Source organism: Lithobates pipiens, unplaced genomic scaffold (assembly GCF_037356315.1).
Source record: "Lithobates pipiens isolate NorthernLeopardFrog02 unplaced genomic scaffold, aLitPip1_a1.2 Scaffold_8, whole genome shotgun sequence".
Lineage (NCBI taxonomy): Eukaryota > Metazoa > Chordata > Amphibia > Anura > Ranidae > Lithobates > Lithobates pipiens.
This window is the reverse complement of record NW_027507903.1, coordinates 80398458-80415717: the sequence shown is the minus strand read 5'-3', so window position 1 is coordinate 80415717 and position 17260 is coordinate 80398458. Positions and strand designations below refer to the sequence as shown.

Below are 17260 nucleotides of genomic sequence, written 5' to 3'. Positions count from 1 at the left end.
GGTGCTTTTTGCAGATTTGCTCTTCCATAGGAAACTATGTTAAATGGGCTGTAGTGCAAATCTGCAAAATGCAAAAAGCACTAAAACTGCATAGGTGTGAATCCAGCCTTAGAAACACTTTCATAACCTCCAGTTTTGTTATATACAAAAAGTGGAGTAATTATTTTTGAATTTGGTGCAGTAATAGCGGCACTTTGTATAAGCTGTGTTATTAGGAACTACCTAAATCTGCTGCAAGTGTTGGTAAAGGTACCGAAACAGGCAACAGGCATTTTTGAATTTGGCACAAATCATTTTAAAGAGCCATACCCCCAGAAAAGCATTGTTAGGCATACACTGAATTCCCCCGAATGTGTGCGACCAGCAGCTGTCAGATGATCAGATACTTGCGAATAGCAGTGCAAATCTAAGTGGTTACATTCGATTAGAGCCACCCTGAATGCAGCCTTTGCACCTAGACTCTGTGTTTCTTTGAAGTTTTGGCTGCACACACACTGACGGTGACTAAGATTGTCAGGATACAAGAGTCATTCATGTTTACTCTAACTGGAATCTTGGTGTGCTTTGTGTATTTCTTCCAGATCTGTAATCAAGTGAGGAACGTTGTCGTTGTGCAGTAACTTCCTGTGTTAAAGAGGAAGTAAACCTTCCTGTATTCTTTCTACTTATAGGTAAGCCTATAATGAGACTTACCTATCCACTTAAAGGGGTTGTAAAGGTAAATGTTTTTTCACCTTAATGCATTCTATGCATTAAGGTGAAAAAACATCTGACACTGCCTGCGCCCCCAGCTCCCCTGTTTTACTTACTTTACCCCTCGAAAGTCCCGCGCTCGTCCCCCGACGTCCTTTCCACCGTTCAGCCTGGCCACTGATTGGCTGGAGTGGATGGATGGAAAGCAGCGCAGCCATTGGCTCGCGCTGCTGTCAATCACATCCACTGACGTGGAGCGTCGGGGGGCGGGGCTGTGTGATACAGCGAGCGGCTATAGCCACCGGCTGTATCATGGGAGCGCGCCCGCAGATGCTTCTCACCATGCGAGGGAGCTCACATGAACGTGAGAAGCACCTGCGGGAGGAAGCAGCCGCCGAGGGACCCCAGAAGAGCAGGTTCGGGGCCACTCTGTGCAAAACGAGCTGCACAGTGGAGGTAAGTATAACATGTTTGTTATTTTTAAAAAATAAAAAAATTCACTTTACAATCCCTTTAAGCCCTGGACCATTTGACTAGCAAAAGACCAGAGCACTTTTTGCAATTCGGCACTGCGTAATTTTAACTGACAATTGTGCGGCCGTGCGACGTGGCTCCCAAACAAAATTGACGTCCTTTTTTTCCCACAAACAGAGCTTTCTTTTGGTGGTATTTGATCACCTCTGCAAAAAAAAGAGCGACAATTTTGAAAAAAAAAAACACATTATTTTTAATTTTTTGCTATAATAAATCCGTGTGTACCGAGCAATCGCGGGAGCATGGCGGCAATCGAGATTGCCGGGCACTCGCATCGGCTCGGGGAGCGTGGCTGTTTATGCTACCGACATAGCATAACGGCAATCTGCGCAGCCGAACCATGCTGCCGCAGTACAACTGTGGTGACTGGTCGGCATGCAGCTATAGGTACTGACAATATCTCCTAAACGTGCACCGCTTAGGAGATATTCTCTGTATCCTAAGCCAATGATGTCATCGGAGCATGCACTCTGAAGGAATGACCGCCCTTGCCGTTTCTTCAGAAGTCTGTGCCGTCAGCTTTTGGCCAGTCGCGGCATTGAGTGGGGGCGGCGAGGGCTTCGTTTGCAGGTGTTACATAATGTGCTATAACTTTTTCACAAACCAATCAATATACGTTTATTGTGATTTTATTTACCAAAAGTATGTAGGTGAATATATATTGGTCTAAACTGATGAAGAAATTAGATTTTTTTATTTGTTTGGATAGGTTTTATAGCAGAAAGTAAAAATATATTGTTTTTTTGTTTTCGAAATTGTCTGTCTTTTTTTTGTTTATAGCGCAAAAAAAAAAAAAAAAAAAACAGAAGAGATTAAATACCACCAAAAGAAAGCTCTATTTGTGGGGGGGGGGGGGGACATACGCTTTATCTGGGCACAGTGTTGCATGACTGCGCAATTGTCCGTTAAAGCAACGCAGTGCAAAAAATGGCCTGGCCATGAAGGGGGTAAATCTTCCAGAGGTGAAATGGTTAATGGGGCTTTGGGTGCGTAATTTACACAGGATCTTCTCGCAGCGTCATCTGTGTGAATGAGCCCTGCACAGGGCAAAACACAGCACCAGAGAATACCAATGATTTCACTGTGTATGGGGTATGTTAGGATGGTAATATAAGATAATATAATATAATATAATATAATATAATATAATATAATATAATATAATATAAATTGCAATGTAATGTATGAGAACAGACGAGCCCCCTCCAGTTAGTTCTATTACCTGTGTCGCCGTCCACCGTCTATCTCTGTGCTGTATATCCAGCCGTCCCCATAGCAACCCCAGCCGGGAAGCCTTGCTCCGCCTCTTTGTTGACATCCAGAGCCAGGTAGGCGGGGCGGGACTACAGTTCCCGGCGTACCCCACGGTTTGAGAACACGCCCCCCTGTCAGCTGTTTGGTGAGCGGGTGGCAGCGCAGTTGTTTTTATACAGACGTCACTCGCTGGGGGATTGGAGGTGACCCGGAGCGGAGTGCGGAGGACGGGAGTCTGCCATCCCGCACATGTAAACACGAGGCCTGGGGCTCCCCGGGGCCGGCCTGGCTGACAGCGGTAAATAGCTGTTGTGATGGGAGGGGCTTATCACACTGAGGGGGTCCTCTGTGTTTGGGGTGTCCTGTCATAGATGATCACCAGGAGGGGAGCCTGGACGTGGTTGCCCATGGAAACGTTGCAGCCAATCAGAGGTGGGAAGACGGCCATTGCTGACCTCCTGTGGAGAATGGGGGGGGGGGGGGGCTGCACTGCCATCAGGAGTTGTGCCTTCACCTGCTCAGGCCTCATTCACACCTGTGCACCGCACTGAGCGCTCCACCGCATAGGCAGCCCTTCGCTTGGCTTATGTGTGGAAAGGCAGCAAAGTAGCTGATTGCTGGTCTGTGCATGTTTGCCAGTCATGGTTGGCGTGCCATTAACATTTATTGGCACCGCAAGCGTGACATGTGGTTTTGGTGTGTTTCGGGAAGGTAAACGTGTGAATGGGCTCAAAGTGATGAAGAACATATGATGCCGGCCCAGCGGATGACCTCTGTAGATGGTCTACAGGTTCCCCTCCATACAGGTTCATCCTTGTGCTTTCTGCATGCGGTGACAGTTCAGATCATCCAGAACAGGGATTTGCAATTAGTGGACCTCCAGCTGTTGCAAAACTACAAGTCCAATCATGTCTCTGCCCCTGGGTGTCATGGTTGTGACTGTCAGTCTTGCTATGCCTCATGGGACTTGTAGTTCTGCAACAGCTGGAGGTCCGCTAATTGCATATCCCTGATCTAGAATAATCTGGAACGCAGTGGGGGAAGCGAAAGGGCCTCTGTTGTCATCTTGGTTGTCAATTAGGATATTTGCCCGGACGTCCTGCAGATGCAATAGATGATGGGACATTTCTCCAGTGGGGATACAGACTTCTACAATTGGGTAAGGGACTCTTTTACACTCAGTGGAATGCAGTGCCCTCTGAAGAGCTAATCCCTTTTGGTTTGCTTTTCAGAGGGCATTTGACTGGTTAAGAGAAGGCTTTATATAGGGTTTCTCCAGTGGTTGCAAGGGGTTCCTTGAGTAGTGAGAAGTGGCAGGTTGAGCTCCTGCTTGACAGTGTCCAACACCTCTCCACAAAGCCAACCTCCTGAGACATCGCTTCTAGGTTCTCAGGTAAGTAGCCACTGGCACTAATAATCATGTTAGCAGTCTGTAAGAGGATCATTCACCCCACTGAACACTAGTGTAAGGAGCAGTCCTTCCACTGACCACCAGTGGAAGCGGCGTTCCTCCCGCTGGGCACCAGTGGAAGGGACATTCCTCTCATCGACCACAAGTAACATGGCATGACTTCCACTGACCACCAGTGTAGTGTGGCTGATGTTCAGTGATCTGTAGCTATCATTTTTAGCAGAGCTTCTCTTTCATGGCAGATGGGGTGAGAACTGATATAAAGTGTATGTCAGCTCAGTTGGGTGTGTGTTGCGTCTTGGCTGTCTGAGGCAGTATTGTCTTGGGGTACGTTGGGTTACATCAGCCCAGTTGTAGCTCGTCTCTGGAGACTGTCGTGTTAAGGAAGTGCAGGTTCCCGTGTCTTGTTTTCGTAGTGCTCACTTCTGGTTTCCTGTGCAGTAAATCAATCTCACCTCCCAGAACACAAGTGTTGCAGAAATATAGTCACCATTTCATCAGCTGTGTTAACAAACATTTTAATTCATAAGGCAATGTATCTGAATGGTGTGCATGTGCTGAGGACGGTCACTGTACACACAAAGAACAGTAAATGATGAATTCCTAGTCCAGGACTGACTATAGATGTACCCCAGGCTTGTGAAGTCAATAGTTGAAGCAGAATTCTTAAAGAGTAACTCCCACTTTTGTTGAGAAATTAATAATGCTATCTGGGTGACCTATGTACATTGCAAGGATTTTAACCACGTTAGCTCTGGGCCTATTTTGACACTTCTCACATATATGGAAAAATCAGCATTATTTTGCTTGGAAGTTACTTAGAACCCCCCCCCCCCCCCCCCAAACATTATGTATTTTTTTTTTTTTAAGCTGAGGCCCTAGAGAATAAAATTGTGGGTGTTGCAATATTTTATGTCACACAATATTTGTACAGCTGTTTTTAAAATGCAGTTTAAAAAAAAAAAAGTACACTTTAATGAATTTTAGTGCAAACACAATATAATACCCAATTTTTTGGTAAAATATATGTAGCACTGACTCCCGAAGGAGTGGCTTATTTGATTTTGGGCCTGCACTCCAGTAACAAACCCCACTAACTTTCCTCAGTCCCCTTGGCACAGCTGTGGTGCAGTACAATATAATACAATACAGTACAATATAATATATCACAATATACCTGTATTGTCCTCTCAGGATCCACTGGCTCCACCTGCTGAGAGAAAACAATACTCCACACAACAAGGTACTTAACCAAAGTGTGTTTTACTATATATATTTGTAAATGGGTGATTACAACAATTGTACTGTCATCCAACATAGATTGACAGGACAATGAACTCTGGTTCTCAACCCTGTCCTCAAGTACCCCAACAGGCCATATTTTCCTTTATCGTGCACAGATGCTTTAAATCAGAGCCAATGGATTGGTATTTTGGATAGCTATTTTAGGGGGTACTTGAGGACAGGGTTGAGAACCACTGTCTTAGGCCATAGAGATTATTGGGGATGTCCAGTTGGGATAGGAAAGCAGAGGAAAGCGGCGCCTGTAAATGTGATCCAGACGCTAATTAGCTGCTAGGATCGCTTTTACAACAATGAGCATTGCTGGCTGTAAAAAAACATACCGAGATGACTGATGTACTGGTACATTGCAGAGGTTGAAGTGGTTAACAAGCTTTGTTGTAAATTTCTACCTGTTTCTTGTCCTTTGAAACAGGAGGTTCTGGTTTATTATATTTCACCAGGTGCACTCTTAAGTGATGTGATCTGATGAGAAACGTTGCAGGGTCTGCAACCCTTTAGAAGTAATTAACCCTTAGAAAGTATTTCACCAAAAAATATAATTCCTATTGCTGAGGATACCCAAAATGTGACTTATATTTTAGTGCAGACTTCTGGGAAATCCAGTGAGCCAATCGCACAAGCAGGAAATGTCATTTTTGGAGCCATTCTGTACACAAGGAGTGTACAGAATATCAAGGTAGCCATATTGCATTGAAGTTTACAAATTACAGCAGCTGCAGATTGAAAATAAAAGGTCATTTTTAATAACATTAAATTACAATATGGTTTGTGCAGCAGTTATATATGATATATTATTAAGAAAAAAAAAAAAAAAAAAAGCCAATCACCGACAGCAGTGAGCGGGACATCAGTCCCGATCACTGCAATGTGCCCCAGCTCCTCAGTGCCCACCTGTGCCCCATACAAGTGCTGCCTGTCAGTACCCACCAGCGTCACCTGTCAGTGCCCACAGTACCACCCATCAGTGTCACCAACCAGTGTCCATCAGTGTCACCTATCGGGTACCTATCCGTGCCACCCATCCATGCCGCCTTATCTGTGCCTATCAGTACCGACTTATCAGTGGTGCCTTAGCTGTGCCCACCAGTGCTGCCTCATCAGCACGTATCAATGAAGGAGAAAAATTACCTGTTTGCAAAATTTTATAACAAACTATTAAACATGATTTTATTTTTATTTATTTTTTTCAAAATTTTTTTTATTTTTTTTTGTTTAGCAAAAAATAAAAAACCCAGCTGTGGTTAAATACCACCAAAAGAAAGCTCTATTTTTGGGGAAAAAAATGATAAAAATTTCATTTGGGTACAGCATTGTATGACCGTGCAATTGTCATACAAAATGCGTCAGCACCGAAAGCTGAAAATTGGTTTGGGCAGGAGGGGGGTTTAAGTGCCCAGTAATCAGGTGGTTAAGGATTCTGCTCATTTCACGCTATTGCATCATCGTTAGGAAAAAAAAACAGTCAAGTTGATTTGATGTGTGTGCATTAGTTGTCAGTATTTGTACAAGATGCTGGGACATGTCCCTCTCCCTGGAAGCGGGTTTCTGTAGGAGTGCAGAGTTTGGCCTCCAGTGATATAATTATAGTCTGTATTTAGAAACCAACTTGATGACTCCTCCTAAGGCTTGTTAATCTTGTGACATTCAGATGCTGTTTGCTCAGTTATGAGGTTCTTCTAGGCATTTACTCTTCAATCACTTCAATACCAGGCACCTCCCCCTTCCTGACAAGCCAATTTTCAGCTTTCAGCGCTGTCGCTTTTTAAATGACAATTGCGCGGTCATGCTACACTGTATCCAAACAACATTTTTATCATTTTGTTCCCACAAATAGAGCTTTATTTTGGTGGTGTTTGATCACCTACTGGGATTTTTATTTTCTGCTAAACAAATAAAAAATAAAGAACAAAAATGTTGTTTCTGTTACAAAACCTTGTAAATAAGTACTTTTCTCCTTCACTGAGGCTGCACTGATGGGCACCAATGAAGTGGCACTGATGGGCAGCACTGCTGGACATTGATAGGTAGCACTGCAAGGTGGCACTGATGTACACTGGATGGCACTGATGGGCATTACTTATTGGCAGGCACTGATTGGCATCAATTATGGGCACTGATTGGCATCCCCGGTGGGTGGCATACCTGGTGGTCACAAGTGGTGTGTGTGTGTGTGTGTGTGTGTGTGTGTGTGTGTGTGTGTGTGTGTGTGTGTGTGTGTGTGTGTGTGTGTGTGTATATATATATATATATATATATATATATATATATATATATATAATTATTATTTTTTTTTTTTTGTAATGAATTGAACATCACTAGAACCAAATCTGCATTAATTAAATCACGTCTACCTTATATTAATGTGAAATATAACAGAATCACAATATGTTTAATATTAATGCAGTGACACAGAAAAAAAAATACTAAAGTGCTGTAATTCATATATGTGATGGCTCATTAATATATCGCGTGTGTGTATGTTTTGGTATATAAAATAACTTTTTATTAAACACAAGTCCCAGTCAGGGGTACTCACATGCACTTAGTGCGCCATTGTAGAAAATATAACTATACGCCAGGATCGTATGAAATGGTATGCATCTCCTTCTTAAGCAGACCGGCTGCCTTTCCGTACTGTCCTGGCCCCTCCCCAATGCGTGTCAATACAGGGATGTGACGCATCTTCCTCAGGGGGATTCCTGAGGAATGTATATGTAAGTTATACGCTGCTCCCCTTGTATGTATGTATGTATGTATTCTCAGGGTGGGATTCCAGATGACCGTAGGACCATGCATTTGTAATTTACTGTGTCCCATCGGGGAGTTTTACCTTCACTTCCTGTCCCTGTAGTCAAAACAGGAATTGAGAGGGATTCCCCAGTTGTGAACAGAACTAACGTCCCCAGTGCAAGATTTCCCCTCTCACTGTTCTAATGTCAAACCAAAATGTGTGATTTTCTTCACTGTCACTCTCAGTGATAATGCTAAAAAGGGCAAATAGTGTATTAGTCTACTTAACATGGTCACAGACCGCAATAAAAACCTGACAGATGTTCCAATCCCTCTCCATTCTATCCAACTATCCAAAACTAAAAGAAAAACAAGCTTTGCCTTTAAAATGGTATTAAAGGTTCAGCTTTAAAAAACAAAAAACAAACATGTCGTAATTACCTGCTCTCTACAGTGTTTTTTTGCACAGAGCAACCCTGATCCTCCTCTACTCAGGTCGCCTGCTGGCGCTCCTGGCTCTTCTACCTTGGCCAGTGCCCCCCGAGCAAGCTGCTTGCTCGGGGGGGGGGGGGCACTGGTGCGTGCTCGCTCCCAAGTCCTGCACTATATGTCTATAAGGCTCCATGCACACTGAAGCTGATAAACTGCAGTTTATTGGCGTTTGGGCGTTTTTTGTAAAAGCCCATAAACTCCACTCTGTTAGCCTATGTGTCCATGCACACATGGACGTTTTTCAGCTTTAATGAGCAGTGGAGTTTATGGGCTTTTTTCTGAACGCCAGAAATTCGCGTTCAAAGTGCCGTTTTTCAGAGGCAAAAAACGACAAACGCTCATTAACGCTCATTAACGCTCATTAACGCTCATTAACGCTCATTAACGCTCATTAACGCTCATTAACGCTCGTTCATTAGTGTTCGGCATTCTATTTTTCAATGCATTGTGGGATTTTTGGAGTGTCCTCTGTGTATTTTTATAAAAAACGCCCATTAACGCTAACGCTGTAAAACGCTCATTAACGCTCATTAACGCTAGTATAAAACGCTGTTAAAAGCAGGTTTTTCAACCAGCGTTTTCTGCCAGCAATCTGGCGTCCAGAAATAGCTTTTTTGAGCTTCAGTGTGCATGGAGCCTAAGACACAAAGAGCTGCAGCTCAGACCCCCCCCCCCGCTCTCCTCTTTGGCTGTGATTGACAGCAGTGGGAGCCAATGAGGAGAAGGAGTCCCGAGAAAGCCAAGGCTCTTGTGCACATTGCTTGAGGGCTCAGATATTAGGGGGGAGCAGCACACAAGGTATTTTACTTTCATGGATAGAATGCATGAAGGTAAAAATCTTTCATCCTTTTACGACGACTTTAAAGTCTCTTCTGTTGCTCTCAGCCTCCTCCAAATTTCCAGCTTTCCTTATTATTTATTTATTAATTATTATTATTTTTATTATTATTATTAATAATATATATATTATAATATAAATAAATAATTTGCTTCTCTGCAAAACTATTGCTCAGAGCAGGTGAGTAAACCTTTATTTTTATAATTAACTTTTTTTTTTTTTTTTTTTTTTAAATCCTTTTAAATACACAGGCCCATAGGCCTCTTGTACACAGACGTAATAATTTACTGATTTTTATACTCTGGATCTTTACACAGCTCTGTGCATTGACTCCTACACAATGATGCACCAGTGTTTAGATCCATAGAAAGAAAAACGCTACAATGCGGCTTTTTTTTACGCCCGTATGCGAGGGGCCATATTCTGTACTTGTCATGCAGCTTGACTGCAAAATAATACACAACATGGCCCAAATTGGGCTTTAAATCACCGGAGCTCTGTAAAAGTTTCTGGTTTTCAGAAGAAAATAAGAAGCTCGCTTCCTTTACTATTTCTTGCAGATGTTTCTCTTGCATCTCAGTGGTTACAGCTCTGCGGGGTAAGACCATTTCGATGAAAAGCATAGAAGAATTTTCAGATCTCACAATTTGAAAGGCATTGCAGAGCTGTATAAAATGTCAGAATTGTGTTCTTTATATCGGGGTTGGCAGCCCACGGCCTTGCATACATGAAGATATTGGTCATGTTGACACTTGTGGTTTATTAGAAGCCAGAAGGTCAGCTCTATGAATAAATGTGGTTGTTTTTAATTGTTAGATGGATTTGTATATTCAAGTAAAGTAATGGCATCATATTATTATTATTTTTTTTTTATTGGACCGCATTCAGTCTAGATTGTACTTTTAATTATTATTAGTTGGAATGGAAAACACTCTCTTCGGTACTTGGGAATATTTCATAAAAGTAATCCTTTCTTTGCAATAGAACATAAATCAACAGAGTAATTAGCATGACAAACGGTTAAATATAATGACCAAACCGCCATGCAGCAAACTCTTCTGATAGATTGCAAAGAAGCCCTTTGTTATAGTCTTTTCAATTGAAAAGCAAAGCAGGATGCTGGAGTTGGTAGAACTAAAGCATTGCCATTTATTGAACAATAGAAAATGTACATGTTAAGTGCACTTTATCCAGCCTGAGATGGAACATAGAGAAACCATCAAACAGCACGATGTACTGAAACTGTGGGCGATCATGCAGTAGCAGTGCGGCAGCACATGAAAACACCAAGGCAGGCAGACCAGTGGCATCTACGGCTGCATGCAGAGGAGGCTAATGGTCAGATGTACACGGTGATGTCATATGTAGGTGGGCCACTACGTGTTTTGAGGGTGCCTCTCCCTTTCTCAAATCAAAGTTTGCATCCAATGGAGATGCAGCAACTTGTTTGTTTTTGACAAGCAGTTATGAAACGTTTGATCTGCCATTCAATTTCTTGGTTTTGCCAATGCAATTAGGGATACAAACAATCAAGACAGAACCCCTTGACAACTATACTTGCACACTAAGAACGCAACTGTCAATAATCCAGAAACTGGTCAATACAGACTCATATGGACCATTGCGCTCCTCATACATTGTTTTTAGATTTGGTTTAGTTTGTTAAGCTTGACAAAGGGGGTTACACCCCCGAAACCTTTAGTGGCCCACTCGCATCCAGTATCGCCTAGTGCAGTGGTGGCGTACCTTGGCACTCCAGAAGTTTTGGAACTACATTTCCCATGATGCTCAACTACCCTGCAGAGTGCGTGAGCATCATGGGAAATGTAGTTTCAAAACATCTGGGGTGCCAAGATTCGCCATCTCTGCCCTAGTGCATCTGGCAGCTAGCTGCCTCTGGTTGCAGTCGTAGATGCTGCCAGTCTACCTGCCTTAGTGTTTTCATTTGTTACTGCTACTTGCTACTGCGTGATCGGACACCGTGCTGTTTGATGATTTCTCCACGTTCCACCTCAGGCTGGATAAAGTGCTTTTAACATGTAAGTGTGCTATTGTTCAATCAATTTTGTTGCTTTTAATTTTACTAACTCCAGCGCCCTGCTTGTGCTTTTCTCTACATGTGAGTGGATCCTGTTTCGGGAGCTGCAGAAGTTTTAGGCTCCTTTTTGTCCCCTCTTCCTCTTCCATTGGGGCTACTGTATACAAGGACTTACGGTTATCAGCAGTGCACACCGCGTGTGTACCTTGTGCATTTTTTTGTAAGTGTTCAAACCCTGTTCAGGTAATTTTTGTTTGCGTTCAGAGGAAAGTTGGCCTGAATGGGGGTGGGGTGGAGGTGCCTATTGACTATTTACCCTAATCTACATGTGTATTAAAACTTTATAATTGACTACAATCACATTGATGCCTGTGCTTTCTCCTCGGGTAGTCTGAATTCTTGACGCCTTTTTATTAAATTTATTTTATTTTTATTTTTTAGAAAAACATGTCTGAAAACTCTAGTGACAGTGAATCCTCGTGCGGATGGACAATTATCAACCATGAGGCAAGTAACTATCCTTTTGTTCTTTTATTGGGCAACATGTTCACTATGCCAGTGTCTACATTCTGGGTCACATGCTCACTTTTGGAATATTGTAGAATAGTGGTCGCCAAAAAACTGCGGTTCGTGGGACGCATGTGGCCCTTTGCTTGCCTTTATCCAACCCTTTGGACACTATTCCTCTCTTTGACAACAACAATGGAGTATTTCTTCCCACTGACACAAATGATAGAACATAAATTACTCCCACTGACACCAACAATGGGCACTATCCCTCCCACTGACACCAATGATGGGAGCACTGCACCATGTTCCAAATTATTATGCCAATGATCTCATTTGTCTAAATAATGGATGTAAACAACAGTCAGCATAATTCTCATGTTGTCTATTAAGAGTACAATTATTAAGTACATTTCAAATTTTATTGAACTAACCGCCTTTTATTTTTGAAAAAAAAATAAATAAATAAATAAAAAAATGTACAATGCACTGTTCCAAATTATTACGCACAGTAAGTTTCAAAACCCTTCATAGGTTGTAAAGAAGTGAAAATTGTCATTTGTTGTGTATGCATCATATTTACTGAAATCAAAAGCTATTTCAAATCAAACTTTGAACAACATTTTAACAGGTCACGTTCCATTTTAACATGGGATCCCTTATTTGATAACCGCTTCACAAGTCTTGCATCCATTGAGGTTTTTGGACAGTTTCTGCTTGAATTTGTTTGCAAGATGTCCGAATAGCTTCCCAGAGCTGCTGTTTGGATGTAAACTGCCTCCCACCCTCATAGATCTTTTGCTTGAGGATGCTCAAGAGGTTCTCAATAGGATTGAGGTCAGAGGAGGATGGAGGCCACACCATAACTTTTCTTTCCTTTTTATCTCCATAGCCACCATTGATGCAGAGGTATTCTTTGCAGCATGAGATGGTGCATTGTCATGCATGAAGATGATTTTATTACGGAAAGCATAGTTCTTCCTTCTGTACCAGGGAAGGAAGTGGTCAGTCAGGAACTCCACATACTTTGCAGAGGTCCTCTTTACACCTTCTGGGACCCTAAAGGGGCCGACCAGCTCTCTTCCCATGATTCCGGCCCAAAACATGACTCCACCACCGCCTTGCTCACGTCGCAACCTTGTTGGAACAGGGTGGCTGTCCACCAACCATCCACTACACCATCCATCTGGACCATCCAGGGTTGCACATCATTCATCAGTGAACAGGACTGTTTGAAAATTAGTCTTCATGTATTTTTCTGCCCAATGCAGCTGTTTCTGCTTGTGAGCATTGGTTAGTGGTGGCCAAAAGGAAGGTTTATGCACAGTTGCAAGACTCTGGAGGACTCTACACCTTGATGTCCATGGGACTCCAAAGGCACCAGCAGCTTCAAATATCTGTTTGCTGCTATGTAATGGTGTTTCAGCAGCTGCTCTCTTGATCCGATGCATGGATCTGGCAGAAATCTTCTTTAATGTGCCTTTATCTGCACGAAACTCGTCTGTGCTCTGAATCGACCACAAATCTCTTAACTTAAGCGTGATCATCGCACTATTTTTGTGAAATATATAATGTTTTCATACCTTGTCCAAGGCATTGAAAAAATTATACTCTCTTCCGCAGCAGAGAGATCCTTTTTCTTCCCCATATTGCTTGAAAATGGTGCTCTGCTTAATAATGTGGAACACCTTCCTTTAGGCCGGGTTCACACTGCTGCGGGGGGAGATCCGGATGTGATTCGCACCGCACAGCAGTGCAAATCACATCCGATCTCCGTAGCGATGCGAGTTCAGCCATACAGATGGTATGACTGAATTCGCATCGCTCCCGCAGCAAACTCGCACGGGACCCTTTTTTTGGTCCGCAGCAGAATCGGATCGCATGGGTGTTCACACCATGCGATCCGATTCCTGTGCGAGTCTGCAGATCGCACTGCGATATGCGGACGGATCTGGGGGTGTCATTAAAATTTCATTGACACTCCCAGCCGTTCGCATAGGGCAGTGTGAACTGCCGGCGGGAGTCATGCGATGCGGGAAAATGCCGCGGATTCGCGGTGTTCCCGCATCGCTGTGGTGTGAACCCAGCCTTAGTAACTTTTACTTTAATTGGGCTCACCTGGCAATCTAATTATCACAGGTGTCTGAGATTGTTTTTCAGTGATCAAACGAGCTCAGAGACACCATGCCATCCACAAGTTAAACTGAAAAACAAAATATTTAATCTTTGTGACACTGAAATAGAATTTGCATAATAATTTTGGAACGGGGTGTATTCCTCCCACTGGAACCGGTGATTGTGAGCTATTCCGACCACCAGGGCTGAGGCATTATCTACTCCCACTCTCCACAGTATGGCCCCCACTAAAGTCTGAAGGACCCTAAACTGGCCCTTTGTTTAAAAAGTTTGGAGACTTTTGTTCTAGAATCTAGATGCTAAAGCCAACTCTCTTGCTAAAGAAATTAAGGCAGTGGTGTTGCTAATCCTGGACATCCCTGGCATATACCCTGGGTCACCTGCCTGTTACCCTGGTTGTTGGGCTCCTTGCCAACATTGCTAAATGTCAACTCCATTTTATTGATATGGCAGAATCTGAAAGCACATGGAAAAACCTGTTCCAAAATTTCCTGCACCTTTTGCTTCCAGAACACTTTCCTCCGCTAGAATGCAGTGATGCTGGTTTGTCAGCTCCCTTTGGTGCAGGATCTTACCTGTAGGACATTAGGTACATTTGGGGGCTTTGTTGGTCTCTGATGGCACTGGAAAAGTTGAGATAATGCCCCTTCCTACAGGTAAGGTCCTGGACTGCCAAGGAGCTGATATACTGGTAATGAGGTAGAGCTTCAACAACGTGCTTATTTTTGAGTAGTTATGAAACTTTTGATGTGAAGGTAGAGTTCTGCCATGCAAGTTTTCAGTTTTGCCAATGCCACTAGGAATATGAGGAACTTTACATACAGTTAAGATATGACCCCTTGCTAACTATACTTCATGCTAAGAACACAACTTTTGATATTTTAAACTGGTCCATACAGATTCATATGGACCGCAGTGCTCCTCTCATGTTAATTTTAGATTTGGCTTATACTGTGTTTTTGTATTTAGTGCAGTGGTATTTAATATATCAATCTTGTAAAATTGACTTAAAGCAGAGTTCCATTGAAAAGTGGAACTTCTGCTTATTCGTCTACCTCGCCTGTTTTTGACAGATACTGTTCCCCACTTCTGAGAGACCAGGCCGCGGCCCCCATCTCCCGGAAGTTCGACTTTTTATAACATTGCACTGATAAAAAATGAAGGATGGCTTTTGTTTCGCTGGCATACATTTGACCACAGTGGTAAGCTTCTCTTCTAGCTCCCAGGCTTTTGACCTGACCCCTAACATAAGTCCAGGCCTGTGTTATCAGCAAATTAAGATATATAAAAGAGCAAAACTTTGAGTGTTCTATGTTACGGCATTAACTTATTTGCCTATATACATAGAGTACACTTTCACCCTGTAAATGGCTAGATCAGGCTAATGTTCTCTGAGGCACCTTTATAAGCTTATTGTGAATAATGTTCTATACCTCAGTAGCATAATTAGAACCTTCAGGGTCCCGGTGCAAGAAACCCTGAAGGGCGCCCTGACCCCTGGCCAGAGCTCTTCCCTCCAAGCCTCGTGGCAAAATGCCAGGACCCAGTCGCAAGTGCAACCTTTGTGACCCTGGTGGTTCTTCCACTGATTTTCAGTAGTGCGTTTGTTTATTTTTTGAACCCCCCCCAATAGAGAGGCGGAGGGGCTTAGGGGAAATATCAGGGGTATAAACAGAACTCTGATATTTCTCTGTTTTAAAGGTGAAACGAGATTAACCTCCCTGGCGGTATGATTAGTTCAGATTTTAGGTGCTGAAAGTGGTACAATTATTTTGCATGGAAATTTGGTGTTGTATATTGTAGTACTGTAATTCTTAGGAATAACTATCTTAAATCAGTCCAAACCAGCGTCTAGCAGACATCCCGGGTATGATACATTTTGAAAAATGTAATTATAATATTACCTAATAATAATATAATAATAAAAATGATTTAATTATGTAATCAAATCAAACACTGAAATTTGCTCAGTTGCAGAATTGTCACTGTCATTACTTTTCAGTATTTGATGACAGATCTCCCCACAAATCGCTATCACTCAATTCTGCGAGTGATTCTAATTTATTATCGCTGGTTTCTAGCTGGTCTAAAACCTCTTTTGATGTAAAGGGACAGTTTTGGTTGCTATGGACAATCTCCAGTTTCCAGGCAGAAAGAACAGTTTTTATTCAATAAAACTGCATGCGGGGCACTGGGCAGACCACTAGGGACAAAAGGAATGTGAAATATTTACATACAGCAATGTAATCTGTAAGATTACATTCTACTGTATGTAATGTGTGTTTTACTTTTTGAATTTGGCACCGTTCTCCATCTCCGCGCGTTGCAACGCTCGCAGGGAATGGAGCCCAGCGATGTAATACATCGAGCAGAGGACAAGACGCTCGCAGTGAGGGGAGACATCGCTGGATCCAGAGGACAAGGTAAGTAAGCACATCCTGGATCCAGTGATGCGATCCTGAGTCTGGCTTGGGGTTACCGCTGATGGTACTGAATTATCACTCCGAGCCAGACTCGGGAATACTGCTGGGGGGGGGTTAAGGACACAGCCCTCAATCTTGCTCTGCAGCCTCGGCTGCACTGAATGAATGGCCAGGAATTGCTCTTTCCAGAGCTTCCCATTCAATCATAACTGAAGCATATTAAACATGGTGAAACACTGTGCTAAATGCCTGCTTCTCCTCTGGCTCTCTTTTTAGAGATAGATATATATATATATCTATCTCTATCAGTGCCTTGCGAAAGTATTCGGCCCCCTTGAACTTTTCAACCTTTTGCCTCATTTCAGGCTTCAAACATAAAGATATAACATTTTTATTTTTTGTGAAGAATCACCAACAAGTGGGACACAATTGTGAAGTGGAACGAAATCTATTGGATTTTTGAAACTTTAACTAATAAAAAAATGAAAAGTGTGGCGTGCAAAATTATTCCCCCCCCTTGGGTTAATACTTTGTAGAGCTACCTTTTGCTGCGATTACAGCTGCAAGTGGCTTGGGGTATGTCTCTATCAGTTTTGCACATCGAGAGACTGAAATTCTTGCCCATTCTTCCTTGCAAAACAGCTCGAGCTCAGTGAGGTTGGATGGAGAGCGTTTGTGAACGGCAGTTTTCAGCTCTTTCCACAGATTCTCAATTGGATTCAGGTCTGGACTTTGACTTGGCCATTCTAACACCTGGATACGTTTATTTGTGAACCATTCCTTTGTAGATTTGGCTGTATGTTTGGGATCATTGTCTTGTTGGAAGATAAATCTCTGTCCCAGTTTCAGATCTTTTGCAGACTCCAACAGGTTTTCATCCAGAATGGTCCTGTATTTGG

At 42.8% G+C, this 17260-nt stretch overlaps 1 protein-coding gene across 1 annotated transcript in view; it reads left to right on the top strand.

Moving 5' to 3' along the window:
- The first annotated feature begins 2638 nt into the window (after positions 1–2638).
- The window catches only part of CCPG1 (cell cycle progression 1), a 66677-nt gene continuing 52055 nt past the window's right edge, over positions 2639–17260 (top strand). Inside the window, exons 1-2 of the mRNA XM_077468386.1 lie at positions 2639–2779; positions 11737–11802. Coding sequence (XP_077324512.1) covers positions 11743–11802 — 60 coding nt within the window. The 5' untranslated portion in view covers positions 2639–2779; positions 11737–11742. The remainder of the gene's footprint in view (positions 2780–11736; positions 11803–17260) is intronic.